The sequence below is a fragment of the Balaenoptera physalus genome, assembly GCF_965194825.1.
Source record: "Balaenoptera physalus genome assembly, chromosome: 1".
Lineage (NCBI taxonomy): Eukaryota > Metazoa > Chordata > Mammalia > Artiodactyla > Balaenopteridae > Balaenoptera > Balaenoptera physalus.
Window position 1 is genome coordinate 178863004 of NC_138882.1, and position 19675 is coordinate 178882678.

The 19675-nt window shown below is 48.1% G+C and overlaps 1 protein-coding gene across 5 annotated transcripts in view; it reads right to left on the reverse strand.

Annotated features, from left to right (window-relative positions):
* Positions 1–1678: 1678 nt before the first annotated feature.
* ZBTB40 (zinc finger and BTB domain containing 40) overlaps positions 1679–19675 on the reverse strand; it is an 82881-nt gene continuing 64884 nt past the window's right edge. For all 5 annotated transcript variants that reach the window (XM_082448570.1, XM_082448569.1, XM_082448568.1 and 2 more), the window contains 6 exons: positions 14281–14445; positions 11506–11720; positions 10119–10281; positions 9330–9416; positions 7877–8103; positions 1679–6064 (listed from right to left, as the gene is read on the reverse strand). In XM_082448570.1, the coding sequence (XP_082304696.1) occupies positions 5870–6064; positions 7877–8103; positions 9330–9416; positions 10119–10281; positions 11506–11720; positions 14281–14445 (1052 nt within the window). In that variant the 3' untranslated portion in view covers positions 1679–5869. The remainder of the gene's footprint in view (positions 6065–7876; positions 8104–9329; positions 9417–10118; positions 10282–11505; positions 11721–14280; positions 14446–19675) is intronic.

Sequence of the window (19675 nt, forward strand, 5' to 3'; positions counted from 1 at the left end):
AGCGCATGAGGGCTGCTGGGAGGAGCACTGCTCGCTCCTGGCTGAACGGCAGCAACATCGACCGGGCTCCCCAGGCTCACTGTCTGGTGCCAGGCATGTCAGGGAGACAAGCGTCTAGTGGACGTGGGACCTCTGCTCTGGTAGCACTGTGTGACAGAGCGGAGGATGGGACAGATGCACGAGGAAAAGCCTGGAGAACATCCACCAGAAGGTGAGCTCAGCTTCCAAGCCCATGTCCTAGATCCTCTCTTCTCAGTGAAACCTTGAGTCCTGGAGTGTTTCCCAACAAAGGTCTAGGACGAGTCCACATTGAGCCATAAGCTCTTTCTCTTTTTTCACCCAAACACATGCCTGAGTACCAGCTCATGGAGGGGAAGATAAACAATGAATCTGAAAGCTCCAGAGGCAAGGTAGGAAGGCCGGAAATCATCACAAACGTAGTGCTTCCATTTCCCTCGCTCTCACTGGATGTGCTCCCGCCTGACATCCAGTCTGTGTCTTTCCTCAGACATGACCCCTCAGCTGTGGCACCAAGGAGCTCTGAGAGTCCGGCTCCAACCCAGGAGGTCCTGTCCCCCTCTTATCACCGTCCACCCTGGCCTGGGACAGAGGCTCTGGGTTATTATATGTAATGCAGCCCAGAGAGCTCCATCTGACCTTGGTCTGGGGCTCCCCTAGCCTCCACCCCAGGCCCTCTATCTTAGGATACATCAGGCATCCTCCTTTCCTGCCCTTCTCTGCCCTCTTCCCTCAGGTTCTTTTAAAGTATTAGAAACATTAACAGACATCATCTATGAAGCATCTATACTGTTAGCCATTTTACAAATGTTGACTATCCTCCCCGCAGTCATCATTAGGGACGACTAGCCCAAGGTCATAGTCTGTTTAGAGGTGGGGCTGGGAAGCTCCCCAGCCCGTGCACTTTGCACCGCGCTGCTCTGCCTCTTGCAGCCAGCCCCCTGGCCCAGGCTTAAGATAACTACACCACCAGGGAATCGCTTGGCCCATTTCCTACCTCTGCTCAATCACTCCTGACCCACAGCAGCACTTCACCTCTGTACGCACGCACTTTCATGGCCGGAGCTCAGCTGCCTGGGACACTCTCAGGATTATTGCTCCAGATACGACAGCTCCAGCCCCTCTCTCCAAAGACACCACTTAGGCAGAAAGGTATACTTCCTAAAGGCCCTGTGGGCTCTGGGCAAGGGTCAGGACTGTCCCAGGAGAAGTGAGCAGAATCACCCCCAGCCCTGCCTCAGGGCGGACCTGAGCTTAGGGGGTTGCAGGATATGACGCCCCCGCCCCGGCCTTACCTGCAGGACTCTTACTGCAGAAATTATGTACATCCTATCCGTGCGTCTGCCTCTCTTGTCTCCTTGTTGGCTGTCAGCAACATGACATTTTCAGCTGTTCACCATGAAAAGTTTCTGCTTATTTTATAGTTATCTGCTGAGCACTTTGTGCTTTGGGGGCAGTTGAGATTCAAGAGATAAATGAAAAGTGCTGTTATAAAGATCCCTAAGGATGCAGACAGAGAGAGGAAGATGAGAGACACGTAAAGGTGCAGGAATGAACAATCTTCCCAGTGCTAGAAAGTGTAGGGAATGGCTGACCTGTATGTGAAGGACTTTATTAATTACAACTAAAATTTTCAACACCAAATTTCAAACACCAAACATTAAATCTAGCCTTTTAATTAGTACTACAATTCTGTGGGGTAAATACAATAATTTCCTCCATTTGTGAACAGGAGCTGGAAGGAGGGAGCTCAGAGAGGATAAGTATCTCACCAAGGTCACACAGTCATAAAGTGGCATAGCTGGGATGTACCCAGGTTGGACACCAAAGCCTGTCTCTGAAACCCTGCACCACACTTGCTCCCTGGGAACGAGAGTTTAGAAAAATGAGACTCCACACAACAGGAGAGTTTTTTGTCCTTCCCAGGCCACGCTAACATGGCCCGCAGGTACACGTTAGCCCCTAGGAAACCAGGCCTATCAAGCCTGGTCCCATCTGACAGCTGCCCAGAACCAAAGAGAAAACAGGTTTATGGCATCACAGCCCATCTGAAACTCATGCAGCATAACTTTTTTCAAAGTACGTATTTTATTTACATAGAGTAGTGCAAGTTGAACACGAATAATGGTTTGTAATCCAATTGAAACAGCCATCATGTGCTGGCTGACCTGGCCTGACATGTGCACCCTGTCCTGACCGTGGGTGGTAGCAGGTGTGACTGGCCTTCGTAAGGGAAATGATGCAACATTTCCATGACTTGGAAGCAATCTAAATTAGCCGATGGGATAATTTTTTTTTTTTTTTTTCAACAATGTAATCCCCGAAGCACAACAACTTCTCCCTTCCTTACAGGCCAAGTCATAGGTATAGCAAGTTTCTGAGTTCTGGCTGTGCTTCTGAGCTTTTGGCCCAAGTCCTACCAGCCCCAAGGTTTTCCATGGCAACAAAATACTCCCTTCAACCCCTAATTTTTCTTTCACTCCCACTTTCTCCCTATTTCCCAAGTATCCCTGCAATACACTAGGCCAAGCGGAGCAGGGCAGGGGCTGCTGAAGTCTTCCTTTGGGAGGACTGATTAAAGCATCCTGTGATTTTCTCCACCACTGTCCAACTTCCTAGTCCCAATTTAATAGAAATATTGCTTGTCCCCTAGAACCATGCTAGGTAAGGCTGGCAGTTCCTCCAACCCTTAGTCAATTCGTAGATCTCAGGCACATGAGAGTTAAATCCCCCACCCCATATTATTAATAAGTAATCAGCCTATGGTGACCGCAGCATCACCTGGGGTAGAGAAACTCTTTGGGCCCATCTCATCTTTCTCCTCGATTTACACCATGAGCAGAGAACAGGGCCCTTGTCTCCCCATTTACCCCTGTTTGACTGGATCTATTTCACCCTCAGTCCTCGACTCTCAGGGCTCTTCCCTGGGGGATGAAGCTGAAATACATTCCATGGCTGGTGGGAGGGGAGAGTCAGACAGCTTCCTCAGAGAGGACTTGAATGACCAGGGAACCTGGCATTCACACTGTAGACTGTGGCACTTGCTGGACTCAGGCTTTATAAAATAAACAAGTCTCTGGCCCTTTGCTGCCCCTCAGGCTCTGCTCACACACTTGCACAGTCCCCTCTTCCCAGGGCGATCCTCGCTCTTGAGCCATCTACTTGCTGTCTGTCTCACTCACCGGGCATGGGCAAGTGCCGTTCCGTAAGTGAGCCCCACGGAATCAGACTCCAGCTTGGAATCTGTCTGCCCTTTCCTCCTCACCAGGTGTTTTACAAGCTCTGGGAGCAGAGAAGAGTTGGGGTCTTACTGAATACATATGCGTTCCAAGAAGTCCACAGACTCCTCTACACCACTGCCAGTGCCCCCAGGGTTCAGCCCTGAGGCCACAAGGGCAGCACCACAGCAACAAGGCAGAGACCACCACTGCCACACGAAAGCAAGTGATGTGGACAAGGGGACCCCGATAACATGTCCTCCGTGGCAGCAATTCAGAAGGTCTCTTGGGCAGAAGTGGGAGAAAAGAATAAAATGGCCAAGTAGGGCTAGAAAAAGTCTTCCTACAACAAAATCCATGCTCGGGCGTCTCTAGGGCGCAGCACTGTGAAATCGCTGTTGATGCAGCAGCTTTCGAGGTCCACTCGGGGCAGAGACGAAAGTCAGGACGGGCCTGTCCCTCATGTTGACCAGAACCAGCCCAGGCCTCGTGCTCCTGCTGGCTGTGCCGCGGGGTGAGAGTGCAGCTGGCAGCATATCCCACTGCTCTGTCTGCTCTTGGCAAAGTGAGTTGTGAGGCTGGTGATTCTGAAGAAAACCAGTGTCCTGCCACGGTCTGGGTCTCCACCAGAAACCTGAGAAAGGGTGCCTCAGTACTTGAAAAGATCTGGAAGTTGGGTTTAAAGCTTATAGCTTTCTTTATTCAGAAGACTTTTTAAAAAGAAAAATCACTTTCCCCTACAGGTCCTCAGCAATTAATTTTTAAATTTATTTTGTTTTTTTGGCTGGAAGAAGTTTTGATGACGCTGCGATTCCCACCCACCCATGCATTCTTATGTGCCGGGCTTGGCCTCCATGCCCTGTAAGCAGGGCTGCTCCACTCTTTCAGTGGGTTTTATCTGGTGCCAAGGGGAGATTCGGTGCCATCTCATCACTTGCTGATCAAGAGCAATCCTGGTCTGACAGCTCACAGAACTGAAAAACCTTAAGAAGACAGAGACGGCCTTGGCAGAAGCAGTGAGGGCCTCACAGGGAGGCAAAGTCTTAGAGGTTTGAGCACCATCTTCTGGTCAGTTATTGGCCTTTGAAAACTTCATTTACTTCAGAATGGGACGATCCCTGAGCTGACAAGCTCAAGTGATTTGCACATGAAATGAGCACACAACTGGAGGCGGGGTGAGCTGGCCCAGCTGCCTGCACAGAGCAGGATGGAGGCCAGCAGACACACTGGCCAGTGTTAAGGTCCCACCTTCTGCCCTTCCAGCAACGTGTGATGGCGACAGAAGTACCGACCATGAACCAGATCGACCCCTCCCCTGCTGGTACCTGGTGATGTGAAATGTGCTTAGAAAGAAGGGGTGGCCTTGTCTTCTGCCAGCCTGTATTTTGAGGGTGAGTGATCAAACTGGGCAGTACCTTCTGCAGGGGGTCAACCACACAAGGTGGCAGGGAGCCGCGCTGGGTGTGTAAACACTGCCCTAGCAGACGTCAACCTTCTGCCATCAAGGAAAGGAAGATAAATGCTAGTCATTCCCTCCATCTAATTGCACTTCATAATGGATTCCATAAACCATTAATTACCAGATTATATTTTAGGAACTGAAGATGAAAAAGCTTTGTAAAATTCAGACTCCAAAGGATCACTGACCTGCAGTCATAGTGGCAGCTGGAAAGAGCTCAGACAACAGGCTACTCACAGGCAGGGAAGACCCTGGCAGGAGGAAGACTCAGGGGCCACCACGGCGCTACTCCACCTGGCGCAGGTTCACTGCTACGTTACACGTATCACGTGCTCCTCAGGGAGGGGACGAGGCCTCCAGGTTGGGTAGAAGCTTTAGGCTTTGATTAGGGAAAGGGGATTGAGGACACCACAGAAAAGCTGTGGGAACCAGCCTCAGGTGCAGAACACCATGAAGAGTCTCCTGGAAAGGCAGAGACGGTTTGCAGCTAGATGGCCTCACTGAACACTCCCAGAAGAAACGCGCCAAAGGCTTCGTTTTGGGAATGGCTGACTGTACCGACGAGGTGGGACTCAGCATGGACATGAAGCCGTCCTGCGTCAGCATGCTGTTACCTGTCCTACTGCCACCATGACGGGGGCTGGAAGGACGACAGACGTGAGGAAGGGGCTGAGTGTGCTCAAGGCTGGGAGTCCCCAGATGGTCTGATGGCGCTCTTCTCTCAGTTTTAAATGGCCAGAAGGCACTGGCGGCGCCCGCAGCCCCACTCTGTGCGCCACTGCCCTGCACTGAACTGCCGCTCTGCACGCTGAGGGCTGCCAGCACATCACACCGCTCTGGTTGCTCTGGTCACCAGCTCTTATCCCACTGCCCTTTCAGGCTCTATTTCAGAAGCTATACTCCGCTTGGGGAGGGACAGTGTCAGAGAGGCCACAGCAGCAGGCCTGTGAGGAACAGGCCTGCCTGCTACGGAGGGCGGTCGTGTTGGTGTTGATGACTCAGACTTGGTTTTATGAGAACCATGATGCTTCTGTCCATTTCCCAAGTGAGACCACTTAGGTTGGCGCTAAGCTAAGATGCTCAGTACTCAGGACACCGAGGGAGGAAGGGCAAAAGGCAAGTGGGGGGCATCCTCTCTCCTGCAAACGGAGGACCCTCCACGGTGAGCAGCCACTCACTTGGCCTCCCCACAGATTAGGGTCACGGTACCGTCTAGCAAGTCCTCCACGGTCACTGCCACAAGCTCAGAGCTGGTCTGGGATGTCTGTGAATCTGGCAATGTCACAAACACCTGTGAACCAGCAAGCTGGGTCTCCTCCAAAGTGATCACCTGCTCCGTCTGGGCCACCGGCTCTGGGGTTTGGATCACCTGAAAGGGAAAGACCGTGAGGCTGCTCTGGGCAGTGTCCACAGTTGGCTCCCCAGAATTTACATGGTTTTCATCTCACGCTGTAATGATGATATTTATGTTTTCACCTGAGGAGAGCAGTTACATGTGCTTAATGGGAAGAGGCAAGTCTAGCACACCAGTGATGCAAAAGAGAAGGCAGGCAAACAATTTAAGTAACTCTGTGGGCCAAATTGCTATAATGTAGCTCAGTGTGCCACCTCAGGGTGCCTGGACTCTATGATTACACACCAGTGAACGCGGGCTCAGTTTCTCACACTGGGTTTTCCTGTCTTGAGGATTACACTGCAGAAGTAAGTGCCGTGTGAAAGGAATGCTACTGAATCAAAGTGGTTTGTGTCATGCTTGAATCATGGAAATGGGAATGGCTTACCAGAAGCCTCGGGTTGCCAAAGGTGGCGTGTCTGGACCTTGATCAGGCTAAGAGCCTTACTTGGAGGCTACGTGGCTACAGAGCTAATGGCTACAGGAAGAAGAACGGGTAGACAAAATGTGGCTTCTGTCAGCTTCCTCACGCAGCTCACCAGGCTGGAGGGCACTGGCTTCTCTCCTCCACAGGCCACACACGCCCCTTCCAAATCTGCAGCATCTGTTAAAGATGACTTTCCCATCTCAGGGAGAACTAGTCTGGTTAAGTACACCCAGTTCCTGCCTGAACCTCCGAGTTGATGTTTCTGAGCCACGGAGCTCGGAACAGCTGGATGTTTTCAATACAGAGCGCCCGCAGAGGGCACAGCAACCCTGGCTCTTGAGAGCTGCCGAGAGCAGAGAGTGCTTTCCACTAGACCTGAGTGGGCAGAAATGGGGACGCCAAGCTCAGCCATGTCTCTGCTGTAGGAGTGAAGAGACCAATTGTGATGTTCAATAAAAAATCATCTAGGATAGCAGTTTTCAAACTGTTTTTCTTTCTTTTTCTTTTAGCAATGGAATCTTTTTTTCGCCCCAAAGGACATCTTACCCAGAATCCTAATATATAAGAAAGATAAAAGCAGAGCTGTTCTCATTGAAATGGCAGCAGGACTGGCACCCAGAGGCCTGGCCACCTGCCTTGCCCTCTGCTCCCCACAGAGGCCTGTAAGAACATGGCTATAAGGGGCTGCTCTACGGGACAGGATGGGGGGCGGCCCAGCCAGCTCACAGTTCCTCTCCCGTCCATTCACAAATTACTGTCAATCAACAGAATGGAGTTTCTTCTCCCTTCCTGCCCACCCTCTCTGGAGAAGACAGGAAGAGCAGTAATAGAACTAGAGACACAAAGAGGGGCTGGAGCAAGTGTAGCCTTGAAATATCAGAAGAGGGGGGCTTTTCACCCAGGTAAAGGTGAGAAGCCCAGACGTTCAAATGTGCCCTGTGCCCAGCCCAGAGGAGCTACCGAAGCATTTCAGCTGAAGGTGGTCTCAACAAAGCTCATCTACCCTCCTCCGAGGTTTCCTGCAACTCTCACCACATCCCATGGTGTTCTGCAGAAGGTGAGGGAGGGTGTGAATTGGGTGGAGAGGCCAATGTCATTCTGCTTTTGAAAATTCTTGTTCCAGCTTCCCTCTACTCAGGGGCCATTTCACATGTAGTCACCAGGAAGCTAGAGTTTTCTGTTCTGTTTGGTAAGAGGTCCAGAGAGACTCTTCTACAAGATCCTCTTGGTCATGAATGTATCACTCACGGGGCCCTTTGAGAGCCCCGGGGAGAAAGGCTAGGTGTCGTGATGGGGCTGCCTCCAGAGAAGCCTCAGGAACCCCGTGTCAGCACCCTCATATCTGATGGCCCCAGAATCACCTGCACCATCTGTGAGGTGGCCGCTTGGCTTTCAGTGCCCGTCACCTTCGGGTGTTCAGACTCCAAGTGACAGTCCAGCTGGGCCTGGGAGGTGAAGAGCTCCCCGCAGAGCTCACAGGGGAAGGTGTTCTCTGACTGCTTGAAGTGCTCAGTGGTGACGTGGTGCTGCAGCGCCCCGGGAAAGCGGAAAGTGGCTGCACAGTACAGACACCGGAACGGCTGCGACCCTGGAGGAGGGGGACAGAGGGAGTGACTGAGGGAAACGAGAGCAGGGAGGGGAGAGGAAGGAGCAAGGGGGGGGCGAGGAGCACAGGCAGCTCCAGAGGCAGCTCTTCAGCTCCTGTGAGGCCTGGAGCTTGTACAATTTGGGGAGCCCTCTTTAGGAAAACTGATACAAAATTACACATACAGGATTAGGGGCAGATCTTTGGAAGGGTCCCGCCAAGAGAAAGGCTCCAAGGCACACCTTCATTAGCATCAGATTCAGGCTAAATCTGCCTCTGCCAAAGCCCATTATTCATTCAACTGTAATGATGCTGACAATGTTTATTTCATCAATTCTAAGGAGCACCTTTTAACGTCTCTGAAATGGGATCAATGGCCTCTTACTACTGCTACAGGCCATGGAGGTTGGGTGTAATTGTCAAAAAGTGCACTTGCACGGACATCGAAAGGCGCAGCATCAAGACTTGCAGAATGAATGTCCACAGTCTGAAAGAAAAGCCCTAAAACAGGAGCAGTGCATGTTTTAAACTCACAGGAAACAAATGGTTTAGGAGGGAGGAGGTAAGGGTTGGATGTTCAGCAACATTCCCAAAGCAGGAATCAGAAGACTAGTTTTGCTAATGCTTGAGAGACCAAAACCACCTTACTGTGCGCTCCATCACCAATGCTCTTGATGGTAGAGGGCAACACCATGTGGGATAACACTCACGCCAACAATCTGAACTGAGAGCTACTCTGGGAAGCTGAATTCTTACGTTCATCAACTTATTTCATACGTTTCCTTTTTTTATGTATGCATACAAGAGTGCATAAAATCTACATCAAATTAAGTCCAAAGCAGCACTTAGGATAACCTGCAAACTCTAAGTGATAAGAAAGCATAGTTTAACTGGCAGCAGTTTTTCTTTCTTTATGGTTCATTAAAAATGGTGCCTCTTATATAACTGGCATTTTAGATTTGATAAGATATAGCAGGAACAATGATAATCATGGGTAACGCTTACGAGATGCTTACTGGTGCCAGGCCTAAGTGTTTTCTGTGTACTAACATATTCAATTCTCACGGTTACCCTATGAAGTAGGTACTGCAATCGTCCCTGTTTTGTAGATGAAGAAACTGAGGCACAAGTCAGTTGTTACTTAGCCTGGGTTGCGCAGCTGTAGGTGGTGGAGATGCGACTCATCCCTGGGCGGTGTAGCTCAGGAGCATCTTGGAAGGGGCACTGACCTGAATGCTGGCACTTGATGTGAACCTGCAGCAAAGCTGGCGTGGGGAAGAGCTCCTTACACTGGTCACATTCATGGAACTTCATATCTGCGAAGCACACGAGGAAAGAAGTGGTGGGAAAGAACAAAAGGAAGATTCTCTGAGCCTGGGGAGTAACAGGGCTGGGGGCGGGGTGACGGCTCACACTTAGCGAGCATCTACGAAGTGCCAGGAACCTGATACCTATGATACATTAGTGCAATCTGTGGTAAAGAGCGCCAGATCTGGATCCAATGCCCGGATGCAAAGAGGGTTGTTGTGAGAATTAAAGGAGAAAACACGCACGGGTGCTAAGCACAGTGCCGTGCACTCAGGAGACACTTCATAACTGCGAGCTGCTGTGATTATCCCCCAATTTATCTGCAACATAGGTATGAATAATTGACTTTCTGAAGAAAAGGAAACAGGTTCAGAAAGAGAAGTCACTTGCCAAGGTCACACAGCTAGAGTTAGGATTCCCACCCTGGCCTGTGTGCCACCCTTCCCACGTGCCATGACCAATCACCACTGAGGCTGGCAGGAGTCACACTGCTCTAGGTCTCCAGTTGCAAGAACTACTGCTACTCAAGCTAGTGCTACTGATGGACTGATGTGGCACTGTCGGTGTGCTGGGGAGGAAGAGGGTGTCACTGCAGCACACCACACTCTAGCACTAGAAGTCGGGATTTAAGGCTGGAACCCAGGACGCTACGTCACCAAGCCCCTTCCACTCCTCAGCCCCCACTCCCAGCCCAGGGCACCCCAATTCACCTGCGTGCTCTGCTTTGATGTGCTTCTTGTGTTCGATGGTGTTGGGAAAGGTTTTGTCACAGGAGCTGCACTGGAGTGACGAGAACTTGGAAGATCGATGGTTCTGAGCAGCAAACACGTCAGGGTGGTGGGTCCGATTGTGGTACCACAAACCAGACAATTGCTAAAAGGAACGTGGCAAATGTTAGGTCTTGAATGTTCTAGCAAGCTGGAGGGTTCACAAAGCCTAATGAGAGAAAAGCGCTCCCAGGGAAGCTTATGGACCTGCAGTCACGCTCTTACCCACCACAGTGAGTGCTGACATGTGAGGGGACACTGGTGCTCATGGGAACAAGGCACCTGTGTATTTACTGAGGCCACCACAGGGCAGGGCCGGGGCCTTCAGAAACCCATTCCTCACAAGCTTAGGAGGGAGGTGTTAGGCTCTTTCCAGCGACGTGGAAGCTGAGGCACAGAGGGGTGAAGTGACTTGCCCAAGGTCACATGATTAGGAAACAGGAGGACCAGGATTCACACCCTGGCCTTCTGAATGGAGAATCTGTGCTTCACCACTGAGCTGTCTTGCTGCCTGTCAGAGGCCCAGGGCGCAGCAGGGAAACCTGCTGGAGAGGGGCAGGTGCTGTCCCTACTCCGTAAGCCAGTGCCCCCTTCTTCCCGGGTTCCAGAGCAGCGCTGCGACGCTCTCCGTACAATTCCATGGTTTCCTAGAGACCAAGCCCAGGTTTTACCCAGCTCTATAACCCTAACGTCACAGCACAAGGCTTGGAACAAAGTTAGCTCTCAATTTCTGTTGAGCTGAAATTAGCTGCTGGGTTTCCCTCTCTGTACCCAAATGCTATAGATGCCAGCAAGGGCCATTCTTTTCTCTGTGGTCTTAGAGTTTCTCAAAGAAGTGGTTTCTTTTCAGATCTGTATGGGGTTTCCCTTTAATTACATAGCAAACTCAAAGGTAAAAAAGCAGAGCTCTTCCCCAGGAGTTAAAAAAAACCCCACAAAACACCAATAATTGTGCTAAACAAGATAATTCCAGGTAGTGTTACACATCCCAGTGTCATTCTCACATCCCTCAACACATGGGATCAATAGGTTCTAAAGAATGTAAATACCCAGGGAAAAAGCAGGATTCAGTTCAGGACAAGGCTGAAATCTAAGAAAAGAAGTGCAAGAACTCTTGGCTCCAATTAAAGCTCCTCCACTGACCCCACTCTGACCAGGTCACCACAGAGGGTCTGAATAACCTATCAGCTGCATTCTTCATGAGAACTAGCCAAATGGTCGTATCCTGGAGACAAGAGGTGTTCTGCAAGCCACAAACACGGGGGCCGAGGGAGACCAAAGGGAGAGTGGATGAGGGCCCGGGAAAGGCGCCCGCAGAAGCTGAGCTCACCTGGTAGGCCTTGTTGCAGATCCCACAGCTGAAGGGCTTCCCTCCGACGTGGGTCACCATGTGCCGCTCCAGCATCGAAGGGGCGCTGAAGATCTTCCCACACGTGGGGCAGGGGTGGTACTCCTTGGAGTGCACCTCGTGGATGTGCTTTCGGTGATCCTGCAGAGTCGGGAAGCTCATCCTGCATTTCTTGCAGTCATACGGATCTTCTATGTCTGGTTCCATGAGGGGAGGGAGGGGGACACCACAGGCAACAATCAGTGACAAGTGGTTTTCTGTGTGCAGCTCCAGAAGCAAGACTGTTTAGAGGTCATGCAGGGTGACAGACTCGAAGGACCAGAAATCACTGCATCCATCACCTAACTACCGCCTACCTTCATCCTGGGAGGTGGGGTTCCTCTGAGGCTTCTGGATTAACCACCTCTGAGCATTAGTTTACCTCAATTCCTCATCTTACATCTTACAAGTTAAATTCCATCTTACTACTTTCCAGGGAGTATCACCTTTGCTCTTCCCCTGCCTGCAGTGGGTGTTTTGGGGTTTTCTAATTCTCTATAGAGATTCCCCACATACTCCCCAAAGCATCACTATTTCCTTTTTTGTCAGTAGTACAATGCAGAGGATGAATGCTTCCTTGATCCCCACTTTAGATTCAACAACAAAAACATTTTCATAAGTAATGTTTATTGAGTGCTATATGACATGCGTGTTTTAAGTGCCTACATATATTAAATCACTTAATCCTTCCAATAACCCTATGTGTAGGCTCTACTACCAGTCCTATATTATAGATTAGGAAAATCAAGGTTTAGAGAGTACCCAATGGCACAAGTATGATATTGCTGAGCTGGGTAACAATCCCAGTTTTCACTCCCAAGGCCATTGGACAAGGTATTGTCCCAAGGCCATTGGACAAGAATACATTTGCCATCCCTGTGGCAGGCAACGTCAGTCTTTTTCTGAAAGTTAACAGAAAGTAAAATGTTTGAATAATAAAATCCTTTGCCCACAGAAAGGCCCAGCCCATCAGCCAATCTTGTGTGCGCTGATCCAGGTTAATTCAGGCATTCTGACACGCAGCAGCACTCGGCATCATTAACTAGTTTCCCTGTGGACGTGAGCGCTTGAGATCTCAGTTTCACACTATCTTTTAAGATACCCTGACGGACTTCTCCGTAAGCAATGGTGTGATCCTATGAAACAGGCACGGAACAGTCAATGAGAGAGGGGCCTGGGTGCTGTGCCTGCTTTGGGTGACCTGCTCCAAGTCATGGCAAAGTATTTCGGGTCTTCTCTATTCTGAAAATTGATAATGTCTTCCCCTTTCCTGACTTCATGTGATGCTATTGGGAAAAGGAGACTAAAGTGGAATGTCATTTAAAGAGATTGAGAGGACTTCAAAGTTGTGGCATTGGATCCAAGCCAAATCCCACGCACCTGGAAGTCTACTGCAACTGGATCTGCTGGACAACCTTGTAAACTCCTTGGGGGGAGTGGGGGGCAGCATTTTATGTTTTCCTGTATTGCCCAGTGCCCAGCCACATGCTGGGCACATACAAGCTCTGGCCAAGTGCCTTGTTGGCTGGCTGACAACAGGCTTGAATGTGTTGACAGAAAGCACATGTTTGTGAGATACTGTATTTGCCAACAGCTAGAAACTGGTGTGTGGGGAACAGAGGTAGGGAGGGGAAAAGGGAAGAAGGGTATGCAAGGTGCATGGCTTGAAAAAAAAGGGCAGGCTCTTATGGTGACAGATGGCACTGGAGAAGGCTGCTCTGGTCACCAATACTCTCTGGCATTTATTGAGCATTTTCTATGTGGCAGGCATGGAGCTTCATGCTTTACGTGTGATATCTCTTTTAGTCTCACAACAGCCCAATGTGGTAGTATCACTATTTTCTCTACCTTACAGAAGGGGCATAAGAGGCTTAAAAAGGTAAAGAAATTTGTCTAAGGCCTCAAAGAAGTAAATGGCAGAGTAGTCAAGGTTCAAGCCCAGACCCATGTGATTTCAGAGCCCAAGCTCTTAACCACCCTGCTGGGCTGTGCTGATCACACGACTGCTACAACAAGAGCAGCTGAAGATGATGTGACGTGACCAGCAGACGCCTCCTTGGCGATTTCCTGATGATGTGATGAGGAATCACAAAATCTCCTCTTCCTCCCCTGTGTGTGTTGAATGGAAGTGTGTTTTTGTCTGTATCAGTTCTAGTAGAAGGGGACAAAGATGGGGGCAGACCCTACTAACTGGGTGAATACAAGGCATTTGGAAGAGAATGCTGGGCAGAAGGCTTTTAAGGGAGCATGACTAGGGACCACTCACAGTGGTACACATTAACTCAGAAAGTGTCCAGGCTGGTCCTGTGGGGAAAGGCAGGTTATGACCATAAGATGAGAGTGGGAGAGGTGGGGTGGGAGTAGGAAAAAGAAGCTCAGTGGACAAATGGAAATATTCTGGTGCTCTGCGAGCCTGTCTGTTATAGAGGCTCTTTCCTTCGAACATAACGGGCCTTCTGTCAGCCAAAAAGAGCCAGGTGGGCTAAAACGGAAGACAAGGAAACAGCCTGGACAGAGAATCACACAATGACACATTAAAATGGGATTCTTCTTGAAATAGGAATGAGGGACTCTGGCTTTTGCAGGAGAATAGGAGAGGGGAAGGCACTGAACGGGGCCCAGCTCTGGTGGAGTGATGACTTCTGTTACGACTGCTGCGTGCCTTCCCAGCGCCAGGCCTGGTGCTGAGTGCCTAATAGCCACAATCTCAGTACACACTGTGAAAGGTGTGCAGGTGGATGGAGAGGCCATTGGCTTGCCGGAAGCCCTTGCCGCAATCTCTGCAGACATATGGCTTGTCCCCGGTGTGGGTCCTCACGTGGCGGGACAGCTCAATGGACTGGGCAAACACAGCGTCACAGTACTGGCACGCATACATTTTCCCTGGAAATATACATGAGTTTATTAGAGGCAGCACTAAACATTCATAAAAACAAAATCACATTCTAAGGCACACAGCAGGGAAATATAATCTGGGAGATGACAGTAAAACATGAGGCAATTTGTAATACACTGGGTGAGAGGTCTGAGCCATCCTATCAGATGGCACCTCACAAACACAGGTGATCAAACAGAGAGGGTATCAGTGTCTCCCTACCCTGAGGGATAAGGACACAGTTCTCATCACACAAGACTAGCCATCTGTTAATCTGGCCACTACAAGTATGCAAGAGCTCATTCCATTCCCAGGAAACAGATATATCCTTGAGCCCAGAAATACGTGAGTCTGGATCCCTTGAAAAACATACAGGGCAGAAATGCAACTGCACATAAAAATGACAGACATGGATTCAGAAAAGAATGAAAGCTTTCTGCCAGCGACTTGCTATAAAGATTCTCTTGGCTTCTCTATTTTCTCATGCACTAATGAAAATACAATGACCAGACTGCCAGAGAGTATTAGAAAATACCGGTAAAGAGCAAGTCTGGAAAATTGGCATTTGTAAAAAAATGCTAGACCAAATGTACCTTCAATCTCCCTTATGGGCCAATAGAGAAATGGGAAAATCAATAAGGTGAGGGTCCAGACAGCCCAGATCCTAGGGCCGACCTCAACTAGGGCAATCCACCTCATTTTCATTTTTTATATGTTACACTTTGGAATAAGATTTTGTTAAGAAAAAAAGGGTTTCTTACCATTTCCTAGAAGATCAGAACAAGACAAGGGTGCCCACTCTCACCACTATTATTCAACATAGTTTTGAAAGTTTTAGCCATGGCAATCAGAGAAGAAAACAAAATAAGGAATCCAAATTGGAAAAGAAGTAGAACTTTCACTGTTTGCAGATGACATGATACAATACATAGAGAATCCTAAAGATGCTACCAGAAAACTACTAGAGCTAATCAATGAACTTGGTAAGGTAGCAGGATACAAAATTAATGCACAGAAATCTCTTGCATTCCTATACACTAAAAACGAAAAATCTGAAAGAGAAATTAAGGAAACAATCCCATTTACCACTGCAACAAAGATAATAAAATACCTAGGAATAAACCTACTTAAGGAGACAAAAGATCTGTATTCAGAAAACTATAAGAAACTGATGAAAGAAATCAAAGATGATACAAACAGATGGAGAGATATACCATGTTCTTGGATTAGAAGAATCAACATTGTGAAAATGACTATACTACCCAAAGCAATCTACAGATTCAGTGCAATCCCTATCAAACTACCAATGGCATTTCTCACAGAACTAGAACAAAAAATTTTACAATTTGTATGGAAACACAAAAGACCCCGAATAGCCAAAGCAACCCTGAGAAAGAAAAATGGAGCTGGAGGAATCAGGCTCCCTGACTTCAGACTATACTACAAAGCTACAGTAATCAAGACAGTATGGTACTGGCACAAAAACAGAAACATAGATCAATGGAACAGGACAGAAAGCCCAGAGATAAACCCACACACATATGGCCACCTTAGCTTTGATAAAGGAGGCAAGAATATACAAAGGAGAAAAGACAGCCTCTTCAATAAGTGGTGCTGGGAAAACTGGACAGCAACATGTTAAAGAATGAAATTAGAACACTTCCTAACACCATACACAAAAATAAACTCAAAATGGATTAAAGACCTAAATTGTAAGGCCAGACACTATAAAACTCTTAGAGGAAAACATAGGCCAAACACTCTATGACATAAATCACAGCAAGATCCTTTTTGACCCACCTTCTAGAGTAATGGAAATAAAAACAAAAATAAACAAATGGGACCTAATGAAACTTAAAAGCTTTTGCACAGCAAAGGAAACCACAAACAAGACAAAAAGACAACCCTCAGAATGGGAGAAAATATTTGCATGAGCAGCTCATGCAGCTCAGTATCAAAAAAACAAAAACCCAATCCAAAAACAGGCAGAAGACCTAAATAGACATTTCTCCAAAGAAGATATACAGATTGCCAACAAACACATGAAAGGATGCTCAACATCACTAATCATTAAAGAAATGCAAATCAAATCCACAACGAGGTATCACCTCACACCAGTCAGAATGGCCATCATCAAAACATCTACAAACAATAAATGCTGGAGAGGGTGTGGAGAAAAGGAAACCCTCTTGCACTGTTGGTGGGAATGCAAATTGATACAGCCACTATGGAGAACAGTATGGAGGTTTCTTAAAAAACTAAAAACAGAACTACCATATGACCCAGCAATCCCACTATTGGGCATATACCCTGAGAAAACCATAGTTCAAAAAGAGTCATGTCCCACAATGTTCATTGCAGCACTATTTACAATAGCCAGGACATGGAAGCAACCTAAGTGTCCATCAACAGACAAATGGATAAAGAAGATGTGGCACGTATATACAATGGAATATTACTCAGCCATAAAAAGAAACAAAACTGAGTTAATTGTAGTGAGGTGGATGGGCCTAGAGTCTGTCATACAGAGTGAAGTAAGTCAGAAGGAGAAAACAAATACCATATGGTAACACACATATATGGAATCTAAAAAAAAAATGGTTCTGATGAACCTAGGTGCAGGACAGGAATAAAGACACAGACGTAGAGAATGGACTTGAGGACACCAGGGGGCAGGGAGGGGAAGCTGGGACAAAGTGAGAGAGTGGCATGGACATATATACACTACCAAATGTAAAATAGATAGCTAGTGGGAAGCAGCCACATAGCACAGGGAGATCAGCTCGGTGCTCTGTGACCACCTAGAGGGGTGGGAAAGGGAGGGTGGGAGGGAGAGAGACGCAAGAGGCAGGGGATATGGGGATATATGTATACATATAGCTGATTTGCTTTGTTATACAGCAGAAACTAACACAATATTGTAAAGCAATTATACTCTAATCAAGATGTAAAAAATAAAGTAGCAGTACAGCAGGGAAAAAAAAAAGAAAAAAGAAAAAAAGGGTTTCTTGAATCAAGAGTTGAAATTATTGAGAAGCCCAGGACTCAGCCTTTGGCCTTCTCCTCTGTCTCCACTTTCTAGATGATCTTATCTCAGAGCCTTACATTCCACCTGTACATTGCTAGCTCCCACATTCTCTCTAGCTCCCACATTTATATCTCTATCTCCCAGCTGTCCCTAGAACTTCAGACTTATATCCACTGCCTATCAGTCTAGTTCTCCAGCTGGAGGTCCAAGAGTAGCTCAAATTTATCACCATGCCAAAACAGAGTTCCTGAGTCTCCACCGCCACCACCCCCGCAACACACCCACCTACATACACACACTGGAAACTCCAGTTTCCCCCCATTTCAGTAAATGGCAGCATCATTTACCTGGCTGCTCATGCCAAAACCCCCAAAGCCATCCTTAATTCCTCTCTTTCCCTCATATCCCACATCTAATCCATTATCAGTCCTGTCACTTCCACTGTCAACAACATATCCCCAAACTTGAACATTTTTTTACAACCCCTCCAACAGAGCTTCGTAAGACCCATTCTGGATTTTTAACCTCCGAAGTGGTGAGACTATACATTTGCGTTGTTTTAAGCCACTGTTCCTGGTAATTTTTTACAGCAGCAATAGAAACGAACACACCTCACATAAAAACCAAAGTCCTTATCTTGGCTTAGAAGATCCTATAAGATCTGGCCTTTTGTTGTTGTTCTTTTTTAAATAAATTTATTTATTTTTATTTATTTATTTTTGGGTCTTTGTTGCTGAGCGCAGGCTTCCTCTAGTTGCGGCGAGCGGGGGCTACTCTTCATTGTGGTGCACGGGCTTCTCATCGCGGTGGCGTCTCTTGCTGCAGATGACTTCTCTTGTTGCAGAGCATGGGCTCTAGGCACGTGGGCTTCAGTAGTTGTGGCTCGTGGGCTCAGTAGTTGTGATTTGCGGGCTCTAGAGCGCAAGCTCAGTAGTTGTGGCACACGGGCTTAGTTGCCCCGTGGCGTGTGGCATCTTCCCGGACCAGGGCTCGAACCCGTGTCCCCTGCATTGGCAGGCGGATTCTTAACCACTGCGCCACCAGAGTCCCAAGATCTGCCCTTTGGTGACCTCTCTGACCTTATCGCTCAACACTTTTCCCTCATATACTGTGCTTTAGCCCCTTCTAGTTTTCTTCGGTCCCTCAAACAGGTAAGTCTCATTCGTTCTCCCTTGGAGAGGGGGTGCTCTGCACTCGTGATGTTCTTCTCCTAGATCTTCCATTGGTTCTGTCTCTCACTGCGTTCAGGTTTCTATTCAAATCTCCTCTGCTTTCTCTGATGATACAAATATTAATAAATAGTTCCCAATCCCCACCCCTGCTGCTTATTCTGCTTTATCTTTCCTCATTGCAATGACTACTATCTGAATTTATACTACACATTTATATATGGTCTGTTGTACCCACTGGAGTGTTAGCTCCACGGGCTTGTGTATAGTTACACTATCCCTAGTGCCTGGAATAATGCTCAAGAAATTCATTCACTCAGTAAATGTTTATTGAGGACCTCCTATTGCTAAGTACTATTCTAAGTTCCACAGATACAGCAGAGGGAAGGAAAAAAAAAGACTAAGAGCTTTACCCTCATGGAGCTTGTATTCTAACAGGGGGAGACTAACTGTAAACAAAATAAATTAATACGTAGATGATAGATCCTATGATAAGCGAGAGGGAGAAAAATAATGCAGGGGAACTGGGGCTGGGGCACTGAGATTTTACACAGGGTGGTCAGGAGAGGTCTAACGGAGAACGTGAGGTGTGTGTAAAGACTTGAAGGCGGTGAGGAAGTGAAGCCTGGAGATGTCTGAAGGGAAAGCATTCCAAGCAGAGGAACAGCAGGAACACAGGTCCTGCAGCAGGTGCCCTGCAGGTCGGAGGGCTTGCAAGGAGGCTGCAATGGGTAGAACAGGGCAAGTGAGGGGGAGAGCAGTAAGAGATAAGGTTGGAGAGGCATCGGGGACTTGATCATGCGGGGCCTGGCAGGCTACCCTTCAGATTTTACACTGAATGAGGGGAAAAGCTTTTGCAGGATTTTGAGCAGAGAAGCGACCTAACATGGCTTAGCTTTAGAAGGATCACTTGGGCCTGTGTACTGAGAACACTGTCCAGAGAAAGGGTGAGAGGAGGAGACCAGTTAGGAGGCTACAACAATACAGGCGAGATGATGGTGGCACTTGTGCTCACATACAAATGCTCCAAACGATGTCCAG